The sequence below is a fragment of the Vulpes lagopus genome, chromosome 5, assembly GCF_018345385.1.
Source record: "Vulpes lagopus strain Blue_001 chromosome 5, ASM1834538v1, whole genome shotgun sequence".
Lineage (NCBI taxonomy): Eukaryota > Metazoa > Chordata > Mammalia > Carnivora > Canidae > Vulpes > Vulpes lagopus.
The window spans coordinates 80,380,509-80,406,135 of NC_054828.1; the positions used below are offsets into that span (position 1 = coordinate 80,380,509).

The 25,627-nt window shown below is 42.8% G+C and overlaps 1 protein-coding gene across 1 annotated transcript in view; it reads right to left on the minus strand.

Moving 5' to 3' along the window:
• Window positions 1-15,764, minus strand: part of SLC22A15 (solute carrier family 22 member 15) — an 81,847-nt gene extending 66,083 nt beyond the window's left edge. The window contains exon 1 of the mRNA XM_041757413.1: window positions 15,618-15,764. Within this exon, the coding sequence (XP_041613347.1) occupies window positions 15,618-15,704 (87 nt within the window). The 5' untranslated portion in view covers window positions 15,705-15,764. The remainder of the gene's footprint in view (window positions 1-15,617) is intronic.
• Between the last annotated feature and the right edge of the window lie 9,863 nt (window positions 15,765-25,627).

Here is a 25,627-nt window from a genome sequence, read left to right on the forward strand (position 1 = left end):
GCAGATGAATTAGGAAAACACAGAATTTGTCTGTTCCAGTGCAAATTATTTCACTAAATGAGATAATCTTATTTTTAGAAATTATCCCTATTAACCACAAACCTGGTATCTTAAAATACCTTTAAGCAGATAAGTGTTTCCAAAATACAAAGCTGTGATTTCTCCACAGCATATAGTAACAGCCCCACTGGATGGATGCACTGACTGAGGAACAAAGAGTTGGCGACTTGCCAATAGCTTCAACAGTCCCCCCACCCCCCACTATTGGTGAACCTAGAGCCTCTTCCACCACACTCCATAGGGGCATATTCAGTTGTTGGGTGGATAAGCTAAAACACCAAAGGCAAAATGATTTATCACAGGCAGATGACAGAATTACTGTCAAGGAAAGAGAAAAGAAGTCGTGACATTGTATTTGTCAGAGCAGAAAGCAAATGTAAAACCCAAGGTGGGTGATTCTTGCATTCAGGGAAAGGCTGTGAGGATGTAAGGCAGCCCCTGTCTATTTTGAGGCGAATGATGGTGGGCCTCTCGAGGGTCAGTCTGCGTGGGTGATTTATTGTAGAATACAAAGGAAATCATGTTTCTGGATTTATATTGCTTCCTGGCCTCCATTTGCGTACTATCAAGGAAGTTTTAGAACAGGAGGGAGTTTATAAAAATAAAAACCTTAATAATTACAAGCACAGATAGCACATTTAGCAGCCACTAGAATTGCAAAGCCGTTTGCATGGTTTTAGCAACTTCCCCTCCTTCTTACAATCTGCTGAACTTAACTGATGGGTAAAGAAGTGAAAAATTATGGGGCAAGGGAATGCTGGAGATGAGGCAAAACACATGTTCAAAACACAGCCTTCAATCAGGCAAAACAAACTATTTTTGTTCTATTTCCTCTCTAAATATGCTATTTTCTGCTTTTGTTCCTACCATTCACTTCACCTGGAAAGCACTTTGCAGGGTCCAGCAGAGTCTCTGAACCTTTCCCTTCCTCCCACCCACCCTTCTCTCCGACCCTCCAGAAGCCCTCTCCTGCTTCTGCTCACCCCTCAAAAGCACCATCCTAGACTTTTCTTAGAGACATATCCTTTCCTTCACTCCATTATATTTATGTGTTTGCTCATCTTATTTTTTCCTACTGGAACATTCTGTCCCTGAAGACAGGATCTTTGTATGATCCAGCCCTGGGCTTCCAAAGCAAACACTTCACCTTCTAGATACATGATAGTACACACTCAACAAGTGAATGAATGAATAAATGACCAGGATGCAATGCTAATAACAACAGCAAACATTTCTTTAATGCTAGTTATGTGCCAGGCATTGTTCAAAGTACTTGCTGGAAATATGTTAACACATCATATTTTTATCTGGATTGTTCTAAGATAAGCAATAGTCTAGGTAAGAGAAGAAATGCTCAAAGGGTCCTCTAATCTGAGGTGTGTTTCCTCATGGGAAATACCATTCTCAGCAATAGCTACAATGTGTAGAAAGTAGGTCTGAGGGACGTCTGGGTGGTTCAGTGGTTGGGCGTCTGCCTTTGGCTCATGGCATGATCCCAGGGTCCTGGGATCAAGTTCCACATCAGCCTCCCTGCATGGAACCTGCTTCTCCCTCTGCCTGTGTCTCTGCCTGAATAAATAAATAATAATGTGTCCCATGAGTCTCCCATGAATAAATAAATAAAATCTTAAAAAAAAAAAAGAAAGAAAGAAAGAAAGAAAGAAAGAAAGAAAGAAAGAAAGAAAGAAGGTCTGAAAATACATGCATCCCAATGTTTATAGCAGCATTATCTACATTAGCCAAACTATGGAAGCAGGCAGGTATCCACTGACTGACGAATGGATAAAGATGTGGGATACACACACACACACACAGACACACAATGGAGTATTACTTAGCCATAAAATAGGATGGACATGGACAGAGCCAGAAAGCATATGCTAAGCAAAATAAGTCAGAGAAAGACAAATACCATACGATGTCATTTCCTATGTGGAATTTTTTTTTTTTAATTTATGATAGGCACACAGTGAGAGAGACAGAGAGGCAGAGACATAGGCAGAGGGAGAAGCAGGCTCCATGCATCAGGAGCCCGACGTGGGATTCAATCCCGGGTCTCCAGGATCGTGCCCTGGGCCAAAGGCAGGTGCTAAACCGCTGCGCCACCCAGGGATCCCCTCCTATTTGGAATTTAAGAAAGAAAACAAATGAGCAAAGAAAAAAAAAGAGGGAGACAAACAAGAAACAGACTCAACTGCAGAGAACACAGGACAGTCAACAGAGGGAAGGGCGGGGTGAAACAGATGATGGGGATTTCCAAGGGAACCTGCTGTGACGAGCACTGGGAGATATAAAAAAAAAAAGTGTTGAATCGCTGTATTGTACACCTGAAACTGATATAACACTATATGTTAACTCTGGTGGAATTACAATTTTAAATTTAAAAATTAAAAAAAAAGAAAGCAGTTCAGAAACACAGAGGTGGTGCTGATCCATACTCGAATTCACAGAAGGGAGCAATGAAACCTAATCAGTATTATTCATAGCAACCTGTAGCCTCAGTGAGCACTTGGACCTTCTCATCTTCTCTGCCCTCCTTCCACCCCTCACAATGTTCCCGGGGCCCACCCCACCCTCATGCACACACACACACACACACACACACACACACACACGCTTTTCTCCCTGGAGTCCAAATACTCTCTCCATCATGTCTCTGCTATTACCAGTTACCACGCACACACTCACCCACATATTCTTGTCTAATGACCACATCCATCAGCAGATGGGCCTTAAAGCCACAATCAGAAACCACCACCCGCGCTCCTTCGGAGTGAGGCCAACAACATCGCAAAGAGACCATTATCTTCTTCAACACTACCTCCCGGAAAGAACAAGTGCCACAGATGGCTACATTTTTCCCCCCTCTCAATATCATTATGATAAGAAAAGTGACAAAAATGCACTAGGGGAATGAAATTTTTGAAGTTGCAGAAAGTGAAGTTTTCAAAAATGATTTTATGTCAATGGCATTATAATGTAATGCTCCGGAAACCAAAAATGCCCCCAATAAATTATCTCATCACAATACCTTGTGCTGTGAAGTCATGGTAAGTATGACGCTGATGTTTTCAGTAGGAAAAATGGGCAACAGAACAATTAGGTGAATCATCCAAGGTCATGTAGAATAATAGCAAAACCAGGATAAGAATGGGAGTCACCAGACTTCAAGGCCAGAGATTCCCTCCGAGAAAGGAAAAAAAAAAAAAAAAAACGGGAAAAATCAAAGATGACTTTATTGTCATTACTGTTGGGTCTTTTCTGCACCACTTCCGACTCAGTTATGTAATTGACTCAACCAGTAGCATTACATGAGCACAACAGGAACTACAGGACCAAGCGCCCAGGGCCCAGCACAAATTGGGTATTCAATAAATATTTGTTGGGTGACTTACCAATACCACTTTTTTAAAATTTAAAATATTTAGTTATTGGGGCACCTGAGTGGCTCAGTGGGCTAAGAGTCTGTCTGCCTTTGGCTCAGGTCATGATCCTGGGGTCCTGGGATCAAGCCCTGAGTTGGGGTCCCTGCTCATGGGAGAGCCTGCTGCTCCCCCAGCTAGTGCTCACATACACATGTGCTCTCTGTCAAATAAATAAAATCTTTAAAAAATATATTCAGTTATTGCCTCTGAATTAGTGATGTCTCAAGTCCAGCTTCTTCCTGACTCTAATTCATCCACATAATGCCATCAGATTGGTCTCCCTGAGATGCTCCTCATGAAGCTCTTCTGGCCAAAACCTATTAATGAGTAAGTGACAAATGCCCTAACATTCCGGATCTCCACTGTACGATCCAACTGCCACCCAATCTGCATTCAAGCTTTCTGTCCTAGCCTACTTAAATCCCCAAATGTGACTTTTCATCACATGGTATAAAAAGTACATGGAATCTCTATTCCTCAGAACCTCAGCTCTAGTAAACTTACAGCAAATCAAAACCTCTCCAAACTTCATGTTTTCTTTCAGTGAGATTGAATGCTAGTAGTCCACCTCTTGATCTAATTCATTGGGATCTAATTAACCTATTCGGGATGTCAAATGGGATGTTTCTTCACCCAACCATAAACTGTACAGCCCCTTACAAATGGTATCTATCAGTGCTTCCCAAACTTTTCTGATCCCACAGCCTGGGGGAGACCCAGTGCCACATCTCTAGCAAGTTCTCATGAGTAAAGGCTACTGGTCTGGACCACACTTTGTGTGGGCAAGGGTACAGGCCACTCTCTCTTCTACATGTTTTTTCCAATTTTATGGTTTTCCATCTGAAACGACCTTCCCATTTCTCTTTAAACCCAAGCTCCAAAGTTCAGCTTAAGCTCAGTCCCTCTGAAATCTTCAACAAGCCACTCCTGACGACACCAATGGCTCCTTTCTTAATTTCCAAAGCATCCATTGGGTGGCTGCACTATTTACGGGGGAAATATTATTCTGCACATTGTAGATATAGTGAAATTCTAATTTGTTAATGATTTCTCATATCTTAAAGGAAAGAAACCCTAACTTACATTTCTCTATCCTTCCAAGTTAACCCAACATACCACTGTATACATAACAGCCTAGGATACATTTTGTATCCTTACAAAACTACTTCCTTACAGAATGGTGTAGGGGGAAAAATAGATGATGATGGATGACAACCTAGTAATTCCAGGACCTAATCCTGGTTCCAACCACTAATTAAGACTTTGGACAAATTAAGCATTTGGGTAAACAGTGATTTAATCTGCATCTGTTTTTCCCTCCCTCTCAATCTTTTCTCTCAAATAAAATGGGAATACCACCACCTGACCATCTTCCTTCTGTTACTTCTGCTTCATTCTTAAAAAATTGTAGTGAGTACCAACACTTTACAACACATTATATTATGAGCCTCAGGTGATAACAAGGATGGATAAGAAACAATTACTTCCTTCTAGGCAAATACATTCAACTGAGGACAACAAATATGCACAAAGCTGCAAACACAAGGCCGATTTTGACAAGTGCGGTATTAGCCATGGTAGAAATGAGGTTAATGAGAACACAAAGAAAGTGAATGGGAATTCCAACTGGGAGAATAAAGAAAAGCTTGCTTGACACCCGAGCTAGGAAGTAAAAGACTTGTAAGGGTTATTAGGCCAAAAAAACCCCCAAAAACAAAAAAGACAATCGGAGTCAGGAAAGCAAAGAATGTATTTTTAGTGTTCTCTGAAGAAGTATTACAGGGCTCACTCAGTTTTTCCCAAATTTCAGTCATCTGGTTACCCCCTTGCAAGAGTTTTATGTACCCATTTTCTATTTTCTATTATTTACTTAACCGTCTTTTAATTTTATTTAAATTCCAGTTAGTTGGGGCACCTGGGTAGCTCAGTTGTAGCTGTCTTTGGCTCAGGGCATGATCCCAGGGTCCTGGGATAGAGTCCCACATTGGGCTCCCTGCTCAGCAGGAAATCTGCTTCTCCCTCTCCCCCATTTGTGTTCTTCTCTCTCAAATAAATAAATAAAATCTTTAAAAAAAATAAACTCCAGTCAGTTAACATACAGTGTAATATTAGTTTCAGGTGTATAATATAGGGATTCTACATTTCCATACATTACTCAGTACTTACCCTGACAAGTGCACTCCTTAATCCCCATCACCTATTTCACCCATCCCCCATCCTCTCCCCTCTGGTAACCATCAGTGTGTTCTTTAGAGTTTAGAGTCTCTTTCTTGGTTTGCCTCTCTTTTTTTTCCCTTTGCTCATTTGTTTTGTTTCTTAAATTTCACATGAGTGAAATTATATGGTATTTGTCTTTCTCTTACTGATTTATTTTGCTTAACATAATACTCTCCAGCTCCATTCATGTCACTGCAAATTATTAGATTTCATTTTTATGGGTAATATTCCATTGTGTGTATACACACACACCACATCTTCTTTATACAGTCATCAATTGATGGACACTTGGTTGTTTCTATGATTTGGCTAATGTAGATAATGCTGCTATAAACACTGGGGGGCTGTGTCCTTTTGAATTAGCATGTTTGTATCCTTCAGGCAAATACCTGGTAGTGCGATTGCTGGATTGTAGAGTAGTTCCAATTTCAAAATTTTGAGGAAACTCCATACTGTTCTCCAGAATGGCTACACCAGTAGCATTCCCACCAACAGTGCAAGAGGGTTCCCCTTTCTCCATATTCCTGCCAACACCTGTTATTACTTGTGTTGTTGATTTTAGCTATTCTGACAGGTGTGAGGTAGTATCTCATTGTGGTTTTGATTTGCATTTCCCTGATGAGCAATGATATTGAACATCTTTTCATGTGTCTGTTGGCCATCTGTAAGTTTTCTTTGGAAAAATGTCTATCCATGTCTTCTGCCCATTTTTTTAAATGATTTTATTTATTTATTCATGAGAGACACACAGAGAGAAAGAGGCAGAGACACAGGCAGAGGGAGAAGCCAGCCCCATGCATGGAGCCCAACGTGGGACTCAATCCTGGGTCTCCAGGATCACGCCTGGGCCAAAGGTAGGCACTAAACTGCTGAGCCACACAGGCTGCAATTTTGCCCATTTTTTAATTGGATTATTCATTTTCGGGGTGTTGAGTTTTAGAAGTTTTTTATATATTTTGGATACTAAGCCTTTATCAGATACGTCATTTATAAATTCAATTTAAAAATTTTAACTTAAGCAAATTTGCAGGGAAATACAATTTTATACCAATAGAGATATGACCAGTCAAATAGAACTACAAAAATAAACACCATGTCATAATCCCAAGTGTTGCCTAATATGTTTTTATGTAAGGTAGGACACAAGAGGGGCACCTGGGTGGCTCAGTCAGTTAAGCATCTGCCTTTGGCTCGGGTCATTTCAGGGTCCTGGGATTGAGCCCCACATGGGGCTCCCTGCTCAGCAGGGAGCCTGTTTCTCCTTTTCCCTCTGCCATTCCCCCCACTTGTGCTCTCTGGCTCTCTTGCTCTCTCTCTCTCGCTTGCTCTCTCTCACACAAATAATCTTTAAAAAAAAAAAAAGGTGAGCCACAGGAGATATTTTCAAGCAAGATCTGGGGGGAGGAGTGAAAGCAAAGGAGCAGCCATTCTTGCTTTTTATGCTCAGAAGGTTGGGGCAGGTGCTTCTGTGCCTCCCATACACTGCCACTTCTTTGTTGGTTCACTTTGTTGGTGGAACAGGGCAGCTGAGCCTGCAGTTGAGCCACAATCCCCTGGACCCTCCCTCAGCATCTCTGACTCCTGGGCTAGGTGTGCATTGAGTTCCACAATGAAAGGCAGGTGCTTCATCAAGGCTGAAGGCAGTGAGAATGACACAGTTTCCAGTCAATTCTGATGGCTTCCAGGTCAGTTTCCCTTCCAGACTGCCTTCCCTGCAGACTCAAGCTCTAACATCAGACACAAAGACAGCAACTTCACAGGGACTGTTTAGCCAGCTCCCCCAATTGCATATGGTCAAATTTCTGTAATAATTCATTGACTACATGCATAATAATATATACAAATATATATGATAAACACACACATTTATATACACCTACATGTGTCCCCATCCCAGGAGTTCTGCTTCCTGCCTCTCTGGCTGAACTGTGACTGACACCACCTTGAACAAACATGATACATTAGCACTTATCAAATCTGGAAGTAGATATACGTATGTTTATGACATTATTTCCTGTATTTTGTTTGAAATGTTTCAGAACTTAAAAAAGAAGTTTTAAATGAAAAGGTATAGTAAATAAATTAAAACCAGAATAAAGTTATTAAATTCCAACAGGGTAATGTTTTCTGCTCAGAAAGCTCAGAAAGGTCTGAGCTTTCTTTAAGCCTTATTTCTAATCCATTCCCTTTGCTCAGACAGAAATATTTGCAAATGTATTGAAAAGTGCTAGCACCAAACAAGACTTTCCTCTTAGATAAAAGGCAGATTAAGGAAGAACTAAAGAGGGAATAACCCTGTCACTTTATTAGCTGATGCAATTTAATACTATTTCCATATACCCCTAAACCTACCACGCAAGCCATTCTTTGGGACATCATGTCATGCAGAAAGACAAAAAATGAGAAATGACGAGAGGGCACTTGTGATGAGCACCGGGTGTTGTGTGTAAGTGATGAATCCCAGAATCCTACTCCAGAAACCAATGCTGCCCTATAGGTTAACTAACAAAATTTAAATTAAAAAAAAACAGAGATCCCTGGGTGGCTCAGCAGTTTAACACCTGCCTTTGGCCCAGAGCATGATCCTGGAGTCCTAGGATCGAGTCCCACATCGGGCTCCCTGCATGGAGCCTGCTTCTCCCTCTGCCTGAGTCTCTGCCTCACTGTGTGTGTGTCTCTCATGAATAAATAAATAAAATCTTTAAAACAAAAAGATTAAATTAGAAATGACTAATGAAATGGAGTAATATAGAATCAAGAACAAAGATCAGAGAATATCCCTGGAAGGAGGGTAGAGATGTCTTCTTCTTGGACGTTGTGGAAAACTATAATGCTAGGTGAGCATTCAGAACAAAAATTTCAGGATAAAAATTCTGAAGTAAAAGGAAGGGGTATTTAGGAAGTTGACATTTCTATACCACCCATAAAGTTGAAAGAAAGAACATCTGGGGAGAAAGGGAGCAATGGAGTCAAGAGAAATCTGAGCTTAGGAAGTGTAGTCAACACCCAAGTAGGAGAAGACTACCGCCCAAGTGCATGGGTTTCAGAGCTGTGAAAAAGAGGAACCAACAAGCCTACATTTGCAACAAGAGAGAACAGAATAAGCAAATTATAGTACAGCCATACGTTGGAACACCACGCTACAGCCATTAGAAAATATGTGGTTGTTCATTTATGAGCACAGTAAGGCATTCACAATACCACTGAGAGACAAAAATCAGATTAGGATACAAATTTACACACAAAAAAAGACAAATGTACACATTTGTATAATAAAAAGTCTGGAAGGCAATCCACTGAAATGGGAGCATGTTTCATGTCTGGGTGGTCGAAGTTCTGGTGGTTTTTTTTTCCTTTTTTCTATATTTTCCTTTTTTTGTACAAATCACTGTATATGACTTGATGAGCATCACATGATTCCCATAAGTGCAGATGTCTGTTTCTGCCTGAATATTTGGTTAAGGAAACCAGAGACGAGATTCCTGTGTGTGTCTTGGGATTTGCTGGCTCTCCCTCCTAAGGGCAGCCTCTGACTGTGTGGATGAATCAAGCTCATATTCTGCAGACCTCAAGGTGACACTGACACAATGCCAACCAACTGCTGGGCATTGGGCAACTTTAAGAAATTCTGAACTTGCAAAACAAATTAATTAGACACTCATGGTCCAGCCATTTCCCAGAGCACAGTAATGACTGAGACCTATCTACAGAGACGCCCTCAGCCATCTCACAGCAGAGAGTCACAGCATTCCAGTCTGGTGGTCTTACTGTCTTCACAATTTTAATGACCTGTGTGTGTGTGTGTGTGTGTGTGTGTGTACTGTCTTATTAAGGTAATACCTTCTGTGTCAGGGCACATGTTAAGCAGCTGTGCTGTGGGTGGCCCTGGCAGGCATGCTGCTGGGATGTGGGCGCTGCAGAGGTGTTGAGCTTTGCTTTCCAAGGCGTATTCCAATTCTTGAGATGCCCGAGGCTCGAGGCTCAGAGGAGCTTCCTTAAAGCTCCTGGAGGCTCCATTTATTTCCATAACCGCCCTAGATGGAAATCTGGTCTGCAACTTCATCTGCCTTACACCAGGGGGCAGTGTCTGTCTATAGACAACAGCTTTCCTGAGGACAGACTGGGGCCAAGTGTAGCTCTGGTCTCTCTGAACTATGGTGCCCCATTCACCTAAAGTGATGGAAGAACACGAGCAAAGGGTCCCCGGTTTATCACCCCAACTCACGGCCACAGTCTGAGGGCAGAGAGTACTACATCTGAGGTTAGGGCAGCATAAAACTTGCTCAAACTAGCTGCAAACCATGGTGGATGCTCGATGTTCTTGGAGTCAGGATAGAGTAGCTCTAACTGATGATGCCACAAGTTCTCATCCCGGCTGAACGCCTGGTGGTGCTGACAGAGAATCCCTTGAGGCACAAGGACTGGTCCTAATGACTAACACGGAGAGGTCTTCACTAATGTTTCCTGTAGGAACTTGCTTAGGGTGGAGGGGTTGGGACCACCTTAGAGCTATCTCACCAAAGGAAGTCTTTCCACGCATCTCCTGGGGAGATTAAGACACGGAGGCAGATGCAAGCAGGCAGGAGACATTCGTTGTGACAGTGCTCTATAGAGAGTTTAGTAAAGCTCCCTGAACAAAACTCCCTCGACCCCAAGCTCCTAACTGTGAAATTCACTGACCGCAATTTCCAAGGCTAACTGGTTAAAGGAACAGCAATGGGAGAGTGGACGGGTTTTCCCATAGGGTGAATTTTCTTCTAAGTATGGACATCTTCTTTTCTAAACATTTTTGTTTTTCAAAACTTAACAGAGAAGCAAAACAAAATAAAATTCATCAACCCACCCACACAACTAACTGGTTTCTTTTATTATATTTGCTTCCGATTTTTAAAATACAGTATTACGAATACAGAGCAAATCTCGTTGATAGCCTTTCTAGTCCCAACCTGTCCCTTCATCCCCTGGAGGTAACCAACCTTTTGAATTGAGCGTGGAGCCTTCCACTCCATGTGTTTATACTTCTACAATGTCCATTTACATTCATAAATCAAATGTGGGATTGTTTCCTATGTTTTTACAAATTTTTATGAAGAGCTAAGTATCACATTGTACACATCACGCTGGCTGTTTTTTTGTTTTGTTTTTCATTTAACATCGTGTTTTAAAAATTCATTCCTGTGGCTATTTATAGATTTGGTTCATTTACTTCAACTGTTATATTCTATCAAATTCCTACCACATTTTAATTATCTGGTCCCTTTTTGAGAGTCATTCAGGTGGCTACTAACTTTTGTTATTACAAATGGTGCTGCAATAAACATCCTGGATGTGCATAACATCCTTATGCACATGTTCAAGAGACAGCGGGATGATGTACACTAGGAGTCCAATGCTGGGTTTTAATTGTGTTAGTGCCAAATTGTTCTCTAAACTGCTAGTCCCTGCTTCTCCTCATCTTCATCACACCTGTACTGTTAGACTATTTAATGTTTGCTAATCTAATAAGTGTGAAATGATATTTCATAGTCCTTTAATACACCTGTCCCAGATGACTACCGAAGGTAAACATCTTTTCACATGTTGACTAATGCACTCTCCTCTTCTGCACACTACCTGGTCAATCATTCGACCTCCTAAAGAAGGTATTTATTGCGTAAATGACTTGAATGCACTGGATCTGATAAATAAGGTTGGGGTTATTAAGAGTTTCTATTAAAATAATGCACATCAGGACACCTGAGGACCATACATACCTCAAGCTCTGGTTCACAGTGACATCACAATTTTGCTGGTGAAACTAATGCTTGTTATGGGTTACAGGTTCTTGTTTGCTAATGGATGTTTTAGGCCCTGTGCAAATTATACTACAATCTGTGATTCGTGATCCCTAGGAAAATGAAGGAGCTGGAGTCTATAGCTTAGAACAAAGAAGTAGGATCCATTTTCACTCTGTGTCTAAAGGGATCCAAAAACAAAGAATTGTATTCCAACACTCCTCCTCCAGACAGCCTGGCAAACAAACACACACATACACAAACATCAAATAATGATGATGGTGTCAACCCTGAATCACTGTCAGGAAATAGAAACAAAGTACACAGAATAATTCATATTTAAATACCACAAATAGCTCTTACCCAAGGGAAGGCACACATTTCTGGAGAGTGAGAATTTCACTAACTGCAAAACTGTAAACACTACCGCTTGTTCATAAGACTATTTTTACATAAGGCACTTATTTTTTCCTTTAGATTTTTGCTTATGTACTTTCAAACCACATTATCACTATTATCAGAGGCATCTGCATCATATAAAGAGACCTCTACAAAATCTACATCTGTTCCTCATGTATCTGAAAGCTGACCACTATAGAGATTTCAAAGATTGTGTTTACAAAGAGTGTGAATGTTAAGTCTCCTAGCTGAAGGAAACTGGATATTGAGGTAACTTTTGATGAGCTCCAAGATGGTATCAATAATCCGTGAAAACAGTTAACCTAAAGACCCTGAGAGTTGGCTTTGTAATGTGGTTTTGTGCTTTTTATTTTTTACTTTTATTTTTTGAAGATTTTATTTGTTCATGAGAGACACAGAGAAAGGCAGAGACACAGGCAGAGGGAGAAGCAGGCTCCTCAAGGGGATACCAATGCAGGACTCGATCCTGGACCCTCAGATCACACCCTGAGCCCAAGGCAGGTGCACAACCACTGAGCCACTCAGGCGTCCTCAGGTTTTGTTCTTTTAGTTTGAACTTGAGATATGTCTGAAGTAAAGGCAGTTAAAACCTTTAATTAAAAATAATAATAATGGCCCCAGAAGGAAATAAAGGAAAGGATATAAAACCTGCTATCTCTGTCTCTCTAGTTTTGTGTTTCTCAGCTGGGGTTAGTCATTACCAAACCACAGATGCAGAAAAGGCTCCTGCTGTAGCAGAGGCTCCCTGTCTGGCTGACCCCTCTCTCTGGCAATCCCATCTACAATGTGCAGGGCTCCCTGGCAGGGCTCCCTCTCCCTGGCACTGCTGCTGCGCAGGTGGTCTGTTCGTTCCTTGGGCAACGGTACACCAGGGCTTTGGGTTTCATCTTCAAATTTTTTTAAGTCACCTCTATACCCAATATGGGGCTCGAACTCACAACACCAAGATCAAGGTTCCACCAACTGAGCCAGCAGGCACTCCAGGGCTTTGGGTTTTAAAGCAAACATCAACTTCCCACCTGAGCCTACCCTGAATAGGGCTTCTTACTTTTTCCTCTGTTGGAAGAAGCAACCTCCACAAGATAATGAAAGCATCGTTTTACAACTGTGTAATAAGGCTCCCAGGACTCCCACTCCACAGGCGGAGCCTAGCTGAAACCATCTCCGACAACAGACTTGGTAGAGAGATCTTTGGTGATGTCACTGTCATATCCAGGATAGCCATGGGCGACCTCAGGACCACCTGAATCATGTATCTCAATGGGGTGGTTAAGTCCTCATAAACAGGTACCACTATGAAGGATTCACTTCTGTCTGGATGGACCCATCTACCCTGTTGGGATAGATGCAGCTACAGGGTGCCTCCCAGCCCACACCTACAAAATAAACATCACTTATTCCCAACGCTTTTTTTTTTTTTTTAAGATTTTATCCATTTATTCATGAAAGACACAGAGAGAGAGAGGCAGAGACACCGGCAGAGGGAGAAGCAGGCTCCCTGTGGGGAGCCCGATGCAAGACTCAATTCCAGGACCCCGGGATCATGCCCTGAGCCAAAGGCAGACGCTCAACCACTGAGCCACCCAGGTGTCCCCCAACACTCTTAAGAACTGATTCTTTGACTCCTAACTCTGGGAAACTAACAGGGATAGTGGAAGGGGAGGTGGGCGGGGGGCTGGGGTGACTGGGTGATGGGCACTGAGGGGGGCACTTGATGGGATGAGCACTGGGTGATATGCTATATGTTGGCAAATTGAACTCCAATAAAAAAAATAATTTAAAATTTAAAAAAAGATCTAGTTCTTCTTTGATGGCAAAGACGGACCACATGTCAGGCAGGCATCAGTGGACAGTCAGTCACAGGCTTAGAGCTCTTTGCTACTAAACACTAACCAGGGCAGCCGGGGTGGCTCAGCGGTTTAGCACCTGCCTTTAGCCCAGGGTGTGATCCTGGAGGACGGGGGTCGAGTCCTGTGTCGGGCTCCCGGCATGGAGCCTGCTTCTCCCTCTGCCTGTGTCTCTGCCTCTCTCTCTCTCTCTGTCTCTCGTGAATAGATAAATAAAAATCTTAAAAAAAAACAGATTAAAAAAATAATAAAATAAACACTAACCAACTGGGTCAATCATAAAGAAGAGTAAGCAACGGAAACAACAGGTCCTGAACTCAGATCAGTGGCTCTTCCAAGGCGGCACTCCCTCAAGATAAACTTCTTCTCTGTGTGTGGATACCTGTCTAGGCCTGTAAGAAGATAATGACAGCAGGTGGAGTACAGGGATGGGAGGTGGCACTGTTCAGAAAAGGAGTCATATTTCTGGGATGCTTGGTTAGAAGAGGAAAGAAAAAGAATTTTCCCAAAGAAAACGTATTATAAATGAACATCAGGCATCATGGATACAATTCTGTTCACTCTTTTGTGATTTAGGAAATACTTTTTCCCCACATGAAAATTACATTTAAAGCTGAAACAACGAACATAAAGGAACTTCAGAATACTGCAGATTTATGAACTAACAACTGGCTTTGCTAGAAAAAGGACTGACAACCTCTATCAGTCCATCATTCGAATAGCTTTTCTGGCTGGTGACAAAATCGGCTGAACTTGCAAATATTTTAGTGGAAAAAGTAATCAGTAAGACAGCCTGTACCTTTCCCCACCCCCATCTTCCTGTTGAGCAGTTGCCTTATGTGGGATTTAAGCAACTGGTTGGAGTGGCGGTTAGACTCATGACTTCCCTATACTTTCCCCAGGATAATTATCATTGCAGGTTCATTGTACTCGTTTAACTGTCTGCCTGCCTCTCCCCCCAACCCCCCAGAAGATAAGCTTCAAGAGAAAGGGCTTTGCTTTGTCCACCACTGTAGCCCCTGCTAAGCACATAGTAGGCACTCACTAAACAGGTGTTGAATGAAGGGGTGGTACAAGGACTCACTCACAGTAGATACCAGTAAAGAATGTGTGAATGAAACGCCTTTACAGTATGGGGAGAAGTAACTGATGCTCAGTGGCCCATTCAAGCTGGCAAAGGAGGAGTAACTCCTGCCTGGCAAAGTCTATCTATCGTGACCTTGAGCATTCTAAAACCTACATTTTTAAGCTGGGGTGGGCAAGCAGTCTGAGAATTCTGTGCAACCAAGACACGATTCTATTTTACAAGCACACGTCGTAGACGGCCTTATTCAGCTTGTAAAAGTCTCGGCCCGAGGCTGGCCTCTGGGCAGAATGACCCAGCAGAACTTCCACCCGAGGGAAATAAAGCCTCTTCACGGAAAGCATCTGGAACAGGAAGCCCCCTGGAATCCAGGAAAAGACGGTGAGCGGAGCCCCAGACGTGAGGGAGGCCGCTCGGGATGGGGCCGGGCTCTCCCAGGGCCCCGGATTCCAAGGTGACCGGAGCCACAGGTGAGGACAACCCCCTGGCGCACTCCCCGCGTCTCGCAGGTAACCGGGGAAATGGGCTCCGTTTGTCCTCCGGCTACGAGGCTGAAGCACAGCTCCCCCGCTCCTTCCCCCGCGCGGGGTGGCGGGGTGGCGGGGTGGCGGGGTGGCGGCCCCGGGCGGAACCGCCCAAGGGGGCAGGCTCGCAGGCCAGGCCCGCCGGCGACCTCGGCTCGCTGCGGCCCCCGGGGCGCTCGCGCGGGGGGCGGGGGGCTGGGGCCCCCGGGGTTTGCGCGCCTGCGGCGGGGGTCCGCGGGGGGCGGGGGCGGGGGCGGGGCACTCACCTGCAGCAGCACCGCCAGCAGGAAGCACAAGTACATCTGGTAGATGCCCATCTCCCCCACCGCCTGGAACGCCTCCTCCACCTCCATGGCTGGAGGCCCCGGCTCGGCCCCGGCTCGGCCCCGGCGGCGCGGCGCGGAGCGGGCGCGGGCGCGGGCGCGGGCGCGGCGGCGGGGGCCGGGGCGGGGAGGGGCGGGGAGGGGCGAGCGCGGAGCCGGAGCGAGCGCGGGAAGGGGCGGGCGCGGGCGCGGGCGCGGGCGCGGGGGCGGGGCGCTGCCGCCGCCGCCCGGACCGCGGGGCTTCCCGGCGGGGCCGTGGGTCCGGGCGAGGCCGGGGTGCGCGCCCTCGCGGGGCGAGGGCAGCGGGAGTGCGCTGGGGCTGCGGCATCCCGCGCGTGGAGACCCCGGCCCTGCTTGGGGCGGGGCGCGAGGCGGGGCGACCTGGCGGCGGCGCGGCGTGGGGGGGCCGTGCTAGAGCCTCGGGAGGAGAGCGCTGGCCCGCGGTCCTGCGCCGCCCTCGCGGTGCTAGCTCGGTGGGGGTCACGGGTCCAGAAGTCCTCGCGAAGCCGCCAGATTCAGTTGCGAGGAGAAATCTGCCCGGGGGCAAAGGAACTGCGGGAGAGCGCGGGTGGAGGCGGGGCAGGAGGGGGCGCCACGCGGGGTGAAGGACCCGGCGTCTGCCGGGCAGGAAGGGGGGGAAGGGGGGCCGCGCCCAGGAACGGGTCCCCTCGTTCCGCGCCTCCCGAGCCGCCCAGTGTTGCGCGGTCCAGGCCCTGACGACGGGACCAAGAATGTTTGGTTCAGGCTCTCACATCTAGGAGACCGAGGCAGGCCCACGGCTTTCTTTTCTTCCTACCTGCCTGCCCCGTCTGCGTCTGGCAGTAAGCTCACAGCGCTTCGCAGGGGGTGCAAGTGTGGTGAAACCCTCCCTTAAACCGTCTGGATTGGCTTCCTTGGCAGGGTGATCCCCTTCATTATGGAGATAGATTGCGCACATTTTTATGACTTTCCGTTCTTAAATTACTTTTTTTGGTTTGTGATAAACTTGTTCATCTTGTTCTCTTAGGGTTTATAAAATCATGCTCTCTCTCTGTTTATGCCGTATTTTTCATTGTTAATATTGTTTATTCTTCACTCGTACCAGTCGTGCTAGAGGTTTCTCTTTTTTTCTTAAAGACCCATTTTTATTTTGTGGCTTTTCTCCTGTGTTTCTTTGCTTTCTATTTTATGGATTATGTGAATTCCTCCTTACTTTTATTACTGTGTGATTGTTTTATTAGCTGCATGACTTGAAAGTTTAGCTTAATTGCTTTTCATTCTACTTTTTAAAGAATAATTACATTTCAGGCTATGCATTTCTCCTTGCTCTGTCCTACAACTTTGGTCATGTGGCTTTTGTTGCCTTTAGTTTGAAATATTCCATGACATAATGTCCTCTTTAAACCAATGAACTGTTTGTTAAGGCTTGCTTGCTTGCTTGCTTTCCTTCTCTCTTTTCTTTCTTTCTTTTTCCAAGTTAAATGTTATTGCTGTTTTTAACCATCCTTTTATTTTTGAATGGTACTTTAAATATTTAAATGTTTTGGGAACAGAGATGATAATTAAATCTTGGATATTGTTTGAGGTTTCTTGGGACCAAGTATGCGGTCATTTTAGAAAAATGGACTGAATGTATAGCAAATATTCTCCATTTGTTTGGGTGTAAGGTTCTCTATATATTAGATCAAGCTTGTTAATTGTATTCAAGTAATGTTTGTTTCCACTGGATATATCAGTTTTTAATAACTGTGTCAAAATCTTCCAAAATGTTTATCATTATGCAGTTTTTATCACGTTCTTTTTATTTTTGTAGGTTTGTAAAATTACCAATTGAATCATTTCTTTTATCATGATCAAATACTTCTTTTCCCCTTTAATGCTTTTTGTCTTGATTTTTATTTTGTCTAATGTTAATATTGCTGCATCAGAGATTCTTTTGGTATTATTTTCCTTGTAATCTTTATTTTCATACCTTTGTGTTCATTATGTTCTAGGCATAGTTATGGAAGGAGGATCTTTTTGTCCATCCAATTTGATAGTCTTTATCTTTTAACATGTGAATTAAATCCATTTATATTTATTGTGAGTGATATATTTAGAATTATTTCTACCATTTCATTTTGTTTTCTGTTTGCCATCTTTTTCCTTCTTTTCCTTTTTGGCCATCTGTTGGGCTCTAAAAGCCATTTTTATCCTGCCCTTCTCTTTTTGCTCTTTTGGGGACCTACAGATTGCATTATTATTATTATTATTATTATTATTAATTATTATTTTGGTAGTTACTCCTATATTATTAGCATCTACATAACTACACACTCTTCTCTAATGTTCATAGGTACTTAATACACCTATTCTCTTTTCAAACTTATAGGAACCTACCAACACAAGATTCTGAAGGTATACAGAACAAGTTTCCCCAAAATGTGTCACTTCAGCATGTTGACTATTTTTAGCAGAAGGCCATAGAGGTACAGTGGACTCAAGAAACATTTTTTTCTCCTTAAGTTACCTAAAAGAATTTAGATAGGAGGCCTAACCCAGAAAGAGAATGATTACTAAGAGATAACTTTTTTTTATCTGAAAGACTTATCTGAATGGCAAGACAAACGTAATTACCAACTATCTGCTCTTCTTACTGTCCTATGAATCACCCTTCACCTTTTACTCCAAGCCCCTATTCCATTCCTTATTTCAGGATAGCATATAGGCCTCAAGTGCCCCACTTGTCCTTGGATATCATATTCCCTGTATGCATGAAATTAAATGTTTTTCTCCTGTTAATCTAGCTTTGTTATTATTAAACGAGCCAAAGAACCTCAAATGGTAAGAGGAAAATGTTTTCTCCCCAACAATTCTAAGAATGCTTTATCTGAGAAAACATAGGAGGACATAAAGATGTTATATTCCAGAATATTTCATAAGGTGACTCAAGAAATTACTGATGTGGTGCTAAAACATTGGTGGAGGGCAGCCCGGGTGGCTCAGCAGTTTGGCGCCACTTTTGGTCCAGGGCGGGATCCTGGAGACCCGGGATCGAGTCCCACGTCAGGCTCCCTGCATGGAGCCTGCTTCTCCCTCTGCCTGTGTCTCTGCCTCTCTCTCTCTCTATATATATATATCTAATAAATAAATAAAAATTTTAAAAATTTTTTTTAAAAATAAAAAATAAATAAAACATTGGTGGAGAAAAGTCATGTGAAATGTTTTATTTAAAAAACTTAACTGTTGGGATGCCTGGGTGGCTCAGTTGTTGAGCATCTGCCTTTGGCTCAGGGCATGATCCCAATTCAGGGATCAAGTCCCACATCAGGCTCTCTGCATGGAGCCTGCTTCTCCCTCTGCCTGGGTCTCTGCCTCTCTCTGTGTCTCTCATGAATAAATAAATAAAATCTTAAAAAAAAAAAAAAAAAAGCTTAACTGTTGTTAAGAAAAATTAACCTGCACGTGGAAATAATAAGAAAGCAAGAGGAGGACTATGTATCCTTTCAATGTAGTAATGAAGCATTGTTTAACAGGCCCACCCTAGGATTATTTGATTTTTTTTAAAGATTTTATTTATTCATGAAAGACACAAAGAGGCAGAGACACAAGCAGAGGGAGAAGCAGACTCCCTGCGGGGAGCCCAATGCTGGACTGTATCTGGTACCCCAGGATCAGGCCCTGAGCAGAAGGTAGACACGGAAGGCAGATACTCAATTACTGAGCGACCCAGGTATCCCAGGATTAGTTAATTCTGTAAGAGAATTTATCTCCATTTAACTTTGTATTTACTACAAGTTGGATTCTAGATACTGTGCAGCTCCATATAAGTTTGTAGATTTCTGTTCAGTGGAGATGTAAATGATTATGTTCGATAGAAAAGATAATCTATTATTTCATTACCCTATAAAACATTCATTTGTTTTGTACAAATCTAGAAATCCTATTTTAACATGCTTTTTTTTTCCCTAGAAATTACCAGTTTCTCAACTGCTCTTGGCACCAGCTTTACCATAATACTGGTTCTTTCATCAATTAAAATCTTTGACATGGGTTCATTCTCTATTGGTAAGGGAGTCATATTTTTAACTCTTGAAAATTTTCTTTGACATCATGATGTATGGGGAATGAAAACATTATATATTCGTATGATATATGAGTAGAAATTTGGGTATTTCATCTTACTTCCTAAAAATTTATATATTAATTCATCTTACATCAGACATATATGCTAAAAGCAGTTGGCTAGTATGAGAGCGGAAAGTGCAACCTGTGGATTGTCAGAAATGAGGCCTGATGGGTTGATAGAGGCCAGGTATGCATGCAGTGCTAAGGAGCTTAAACTTTCTCCCACAAGGAATGGGGAACCACTGAAGTGTTTTAAGCTGGAGTGGTATGATTTTTAAAAGATGATTTGACAGCAGTGTTAAGAGCATGTAATACCAGTTGAAACACTGCTGTAATGATCCAGGCAAAAACCAATGAGGACCTGAGGGCTCAAGCCGGAACAGTAATAATAGAAATGGAGAAGTGAAGTCAGATTTAAAGTAAAATTTCAAAAATTGATAGTGACTGCATTTTGCACAGGCAAAAGAGAGGGAAATCAGGAATGACGCCTGTATTTCTGACCTTGATGACTGAGAAAACGGAGGTACTATTAACTGAGGTAGGGAACGCGGAGGGTGGGGTAGGTTGGTAGAGGTGGGCTGCAGGGCCTCCGACCGACCGGAATGGTCCTGTTGAGAGGCATTGCTCTTTTAAATGGCCGTTGCCCCTTTAAGATCCTGCCCTCCCCCCTTAACCCACCGAGGCCCCTGCTGGATTTCCTTGCCCTAATTTACAGTCCGCGCCGAGCTTCTGGGCATGCGCGGAAGAAAGAGCAGGACTAATTAAAGCTCTCCTGAGGCTCCAGGTATTGCATCTGTGGCTCTTAGCAAAGAGTTCCTTTTTGAGAGCCTGTTTTCCCCATCTGACTGTTTTTTTTTCTCATTTTTCTTTTTCTTAAGCCCTTTCCATCCGTACTTTTATAGTACCTGAATCTGAATCTATCCTTTATCACGCAGGAGTAATGAGCATCGCGAGGTTCTTTTTTTTTTTTTTTTTTTTTTTTAGATAATAAAAATTAAAATAATGTTTAGAATAGGTTATCAAATACATACTTTTTGGGATCTGAGAAGAAAAACGGTAAACTTAATTTGGTAAATTATATAAAGCTCTGAGGCGAATAGAATCAATCATTATAATCTTTTTAAAGTTATTATTCTAAAAGCTGCGCACCTAACCACTGTATCCTGTCTTCTGCTCTGTTGGTAATTTGGTGTCCCAAAAGGCCACTGAAATTTGCAAGGTAACAAGGGTCATGCATGTCCAGTGTTGTTTAAGTCCTCGGGAATCAGTGTTTAGACCCACCTAAATGTACTGAGAATTACTATCTTCTCTAAAAATCTGAAGAACATTTTTCCTTCTGCATAAACCTTCATGCTGTGATAATCCTTCATTGTTAGTACTTCACAGCAACGTACCTTCATAAAGATAACCAAAGGACAAATACCTCTGTCAACATTAAGATGATATAAACACAGCAAATATGATGGGAATAAACGGATCACAAGAAAGCCTCCCTCCTGGGTGGAAGGAGCAAGAGGACTGAGGGAGGAGAAGCAAAAAGCAGATGGAATTGGCAGGGGGATGAACATGTCTCGGTCAACTAGCCTCCCAAACCAACAACTGTCATTTAAAACCATCTTTGAGTGGATGACAAACGTATACTAAAATAAACCTAAATGAATGGGGAGAAATTGGCCATTCCCATGTCTTAAACCTTTGCAATTAAAAAAGAGAGAGAGAGAGAGAGGATGGGCATTAAAGAGGGCACCTAATGTGATGAGCACTGAGTGTTATATGCAACTGATGAATTATTGAACTCTACAACTGAAACTAATGATGTACTATATGTTGGCTAATTGAATTTAAATTAAAAATAAAACAAGAGGGCAGCCTGGGTGGCTCAGTGGTTTAGCGCACGCCTTCAGCGTGATCCTGGAGACCCCAGATCGAGTCTGCATCTGGCTCCCTGCATGGAGCCTGCTTCTCCCTCTGCCTGTGTCTCCCCCTCTCTCTGTCTCTCATGAATAAATAAATTTTTAAAAATCTTAAAAAAAATAAAATAAAACAAGAAAAGAGGATGAATAGAGTTAAGTCTAAAATTCAGGAGGTTATGGTAGAATATGAAATATGAGGGAAATTTGCCATTAGTTGTCTTTGAATTTAGATAGTAGAGTGTTTTGCTTGCTGAGAGTCCAATTTTACATGCTGTCTGTCCCAAGAGGCACTGAGCTTAGATAATAGGACGTTCATTTAATTCAACAAATTCATTCCTAAGTGCTCAACTTTAATGCAAATGTCCATGTTGCTGTTTCTGGGGTTGCTGCTACTATTTCTTACATGGAAGTTAGCCAACAAGGGAGTACAGCCCGAAATGATGAATTTGCTTTACCCATGGGGTTGATAAACTGGGACAACAGTGCAGTAGGATGGATGAACATTTACCCCATACAAGGACAAAGGCTTCCAAGGTGCCCAGGATTAAAATCTGGCTGCTGTTGAAACTGCCTACACACTTTAGCTGGTGAGTATTGCCCAAAGTGGAAGATAACCTGCATATCGAGAGTTAATCACAACTGGATCTTCCAGTTGAAACCAACAATTGATGCTGCTTGCAGAAAATAGGAAGCCAAAGTAGACTTCAGAGAATCAAGGGTGAGATCCTTGATCTACTCAATCTCAGAGAAGAGAGGTCGCCAATCCTAAACTCCGAAAATGCAAGCATTAGATTCATTTGACAAACGCTTGCTGAGCAACTCCTCTGTACTGGGTGGTGTTCTGGGTGTGAGGAATATGGCATTAAACCAGGAGAGCCTCTCCCTCTCCCTCTGCCTGGGCACTTGCTTTCCAGGGAAGACTTCCTTCTTAGCTGCAATTCTGGATGGCCTGGGTGGAGAGGGAGGAGGAGTTGGAAACTATGGAAATTGCACACTTGCTCTATATATCTGATCATGAAATCAACCCCAAATCCAAACTAACAATGTGGACTAAGTGAATCATAAAGGGGGTTTTGCAATCCAGTCAATCTTTAGTCTAAGAGCTCTTGTCCCTGTGTTTATCTCCTTTAAGAAGAAGGTAGCCAAATGTCTTTTATCTCCCGGTAGTGAAAGTCATTTAGTAGAAAGTTACAGTAATACATAAATTCACAAAAAGAATCTGCATGATCATCAGAACCAAATGAATCCCTCGTTTACTGGCATACAGCTATTTGAGCCAAAAGATTATAATGTATTTTAATATAAACTCCTCTTCATCAGCCTTCATTTGCATGAGGAGAATGTCCTATTCACAGCCAAACACAGCGAATCAGATCTTCCTGTCAATCTTCTATTCCAGCACAGGATTTTGAATATTCTCAGTTTCATTTTCCACTCCTACCAGGACTGAGATGCTTCCATCACCCTTTTTGTAGTCACATGACCTTTTGCAAATCTAATGCAAGTGAATGGTTTTTCTCAGGAAAATGAGGGTACAGGACAGGGTATACTCATACACACATTTGGAATACTATTTTTTCAAAATCACCAAGTCCAGCCCCGACATGATAGAAATGATGAATGTAAGGCTATCAGAGATTAGGCCATATATTTTCTTAAGATTTTATTTATTTATTCAAGAGAGACACAGGCAGAGGGAGAAGCAGGCTTCTTGTGGGGAGCCCAATTCAGGACTTGATTCCAGGACCCTGGGATCACGCTCTGAGTCAAAGGCAGATGCTCAACCACTGAGCCATCCGGGCGCCCCCTAGGTCATATGTTTAAGATGATAAAGGAACATCACAAAAGTCACAGGGTTGGTAGAGAGTACATGAAAACCCAGTTCTCAAAAATTTGTGCCTTTTTGGTTTTTAAAACTACCAGAGACCACTCTCAGATGGTAGGTCCCATCTCTGAGCATTTTTTCTCACATGGAAATATTAATACAGAACAATATTATCTTTGTAACACATCTGTGCTCTGATTCCTCTGTAAACAGAGTAAACATGTCCCCAAATCCACAATGATGTTAAGATTAGGGCATTAGTTCAGTAGACCTTCCCTGCCTGTCTCCCAAGCCAGGGGCTCTAGTTGGGTCTATGTAATAACTCAGCAACGTGGCTGCAATCACAAGCACACGCAGAACAAGCTCCCATTTGTTGTGTTTGAAGCTGAAGAATGGAATAGTGTTGTCACTTTCCTTTGTGGATGATTCCTCACCCAACAGCCATTCTGCTTTTGACCTGATAAAACTGGGCCACAGAGATCCCGCACCATCAGGCATATTTCGTGTTGGGCTGTGAACGTCTAGCATATGGCTAATTACAATTCACACCTCCTTAAGTCCTCTACCAACCCACTGAAGGCTGTTTTGTCTCTGGTTTACTGTTCAGAGCACCTTTTGCAGACAAAGCAGCAAACGGTTTTTTAGGAGGTACTTTTAAATTTCAGATGATAATGGGAGATGACAATCTTCTGTCCAGGTCATCAGTGACGTATTCTCAGCCTGGTCTGTCAAATGGCTGTGTTCCTAATGATGTGTCATCATCATGACAGTGTCCGGGTGACCAGCTTTCCTCTCCTTTCCATCTTCCTCCCTCGCCTGTCTGTGGAGGGTCAAAGGAAGAACTAAGGTAGGTAAAAGAAGGCAGGATGTTAGGAGTGCAATGGCTGAGGCATAAAAATAAACCCATAGAAATGATAATGGAGGTATTTGAATAAAGATCCCCATCATTTGGAGTTTGTGTCTTCACTCTTATCCTGGCTTTTCCCAGCTGTATGTCTGTGAGATAAAAACATGCTCTGTTGCAAGGAGATGGGTGTCTCTTTGAACAACATATAATGAGAAGATATTGCCTTAAAGTTCATTTAAGTTTTTAATTTGTTGTTTATTAAAATACAAGCTGATAACTAGACATCACTTAAGCAGAGAGGTTTCCTCTTCTGTGGAGTGGCTTGCAGGGGGAGTGGGCATTCTGATGGAGATGTTCTATTGGAAGCTGGATGTAGAAGGCAAGGATGGATTTCGTCCTGGGGCTCTTCTCTGGCCCTGCCAACAGGTGACCAGCTGGCACCAAATATAAGCATGGCAGCTTGGTGCACTCAACTGAGACCCACGTTTCTATTTTCCTTCATCCAGGGAATAGCTAAAAACAGGATCTCTAATTCCCTTACTGGCACGGGGCAGTGCAGAAATAAATGAGCTTTCAGTTGAAGATTCTAAATAAAAATATGTCCAAGCAGTTACAGTTGTAAAGCTGACACTTGGTAGTCGTGTTTTAGGAACAGAGTGATCTTTGAACCAATGCAATGTGAACCCCATGCATTCTCCATCATAGGGACAAACTTGAAAAGGCTGATGATATGAGAGATTTCACATCTGAAAAATTCAGCTTTGAGGGCAATGTTTATGGGATGAATATCTTTCTAGTTGACCTACACCTCCTTGATGGGGATGCAGAGCTAGGTGAGAAGGTTCAGCCCTCTGCTTTTACCCCTAAAATGCTCCATTTGACCTCTAATCAGCATAGCCATGCTAAAGACTCAAAAATATCTCAAATGAGCTCTTGAATGTTAATGCTTTCCCTTTCATTAATGTTTCTCTTTTAATGTTAAGGGTACCTTAAAAAATGCCTTTAAAGCTCTCAAAAGATAGTTAAAAGGAGGGAAAAAAAGATAAAATGGCCAGCAGTTAAAGAGCTCTGGGGGTACTGGGTGGCTCAGTGGGTTAAGAGACTGACACTTGATTTTGGCTCAGGTCATGGTCATGATCTCAGGACCCTGAGATCTGGCTTACGTCTGGCTCCGTGATCCGCAGAGTCAACTCTTCCACTTTCTCTTTCTCTGCTCCTCCCCTTGTACTCCCCAACCCCTCAAATAAATAAATAAATCTTTACAAAAAAGATAGAGCCTGTC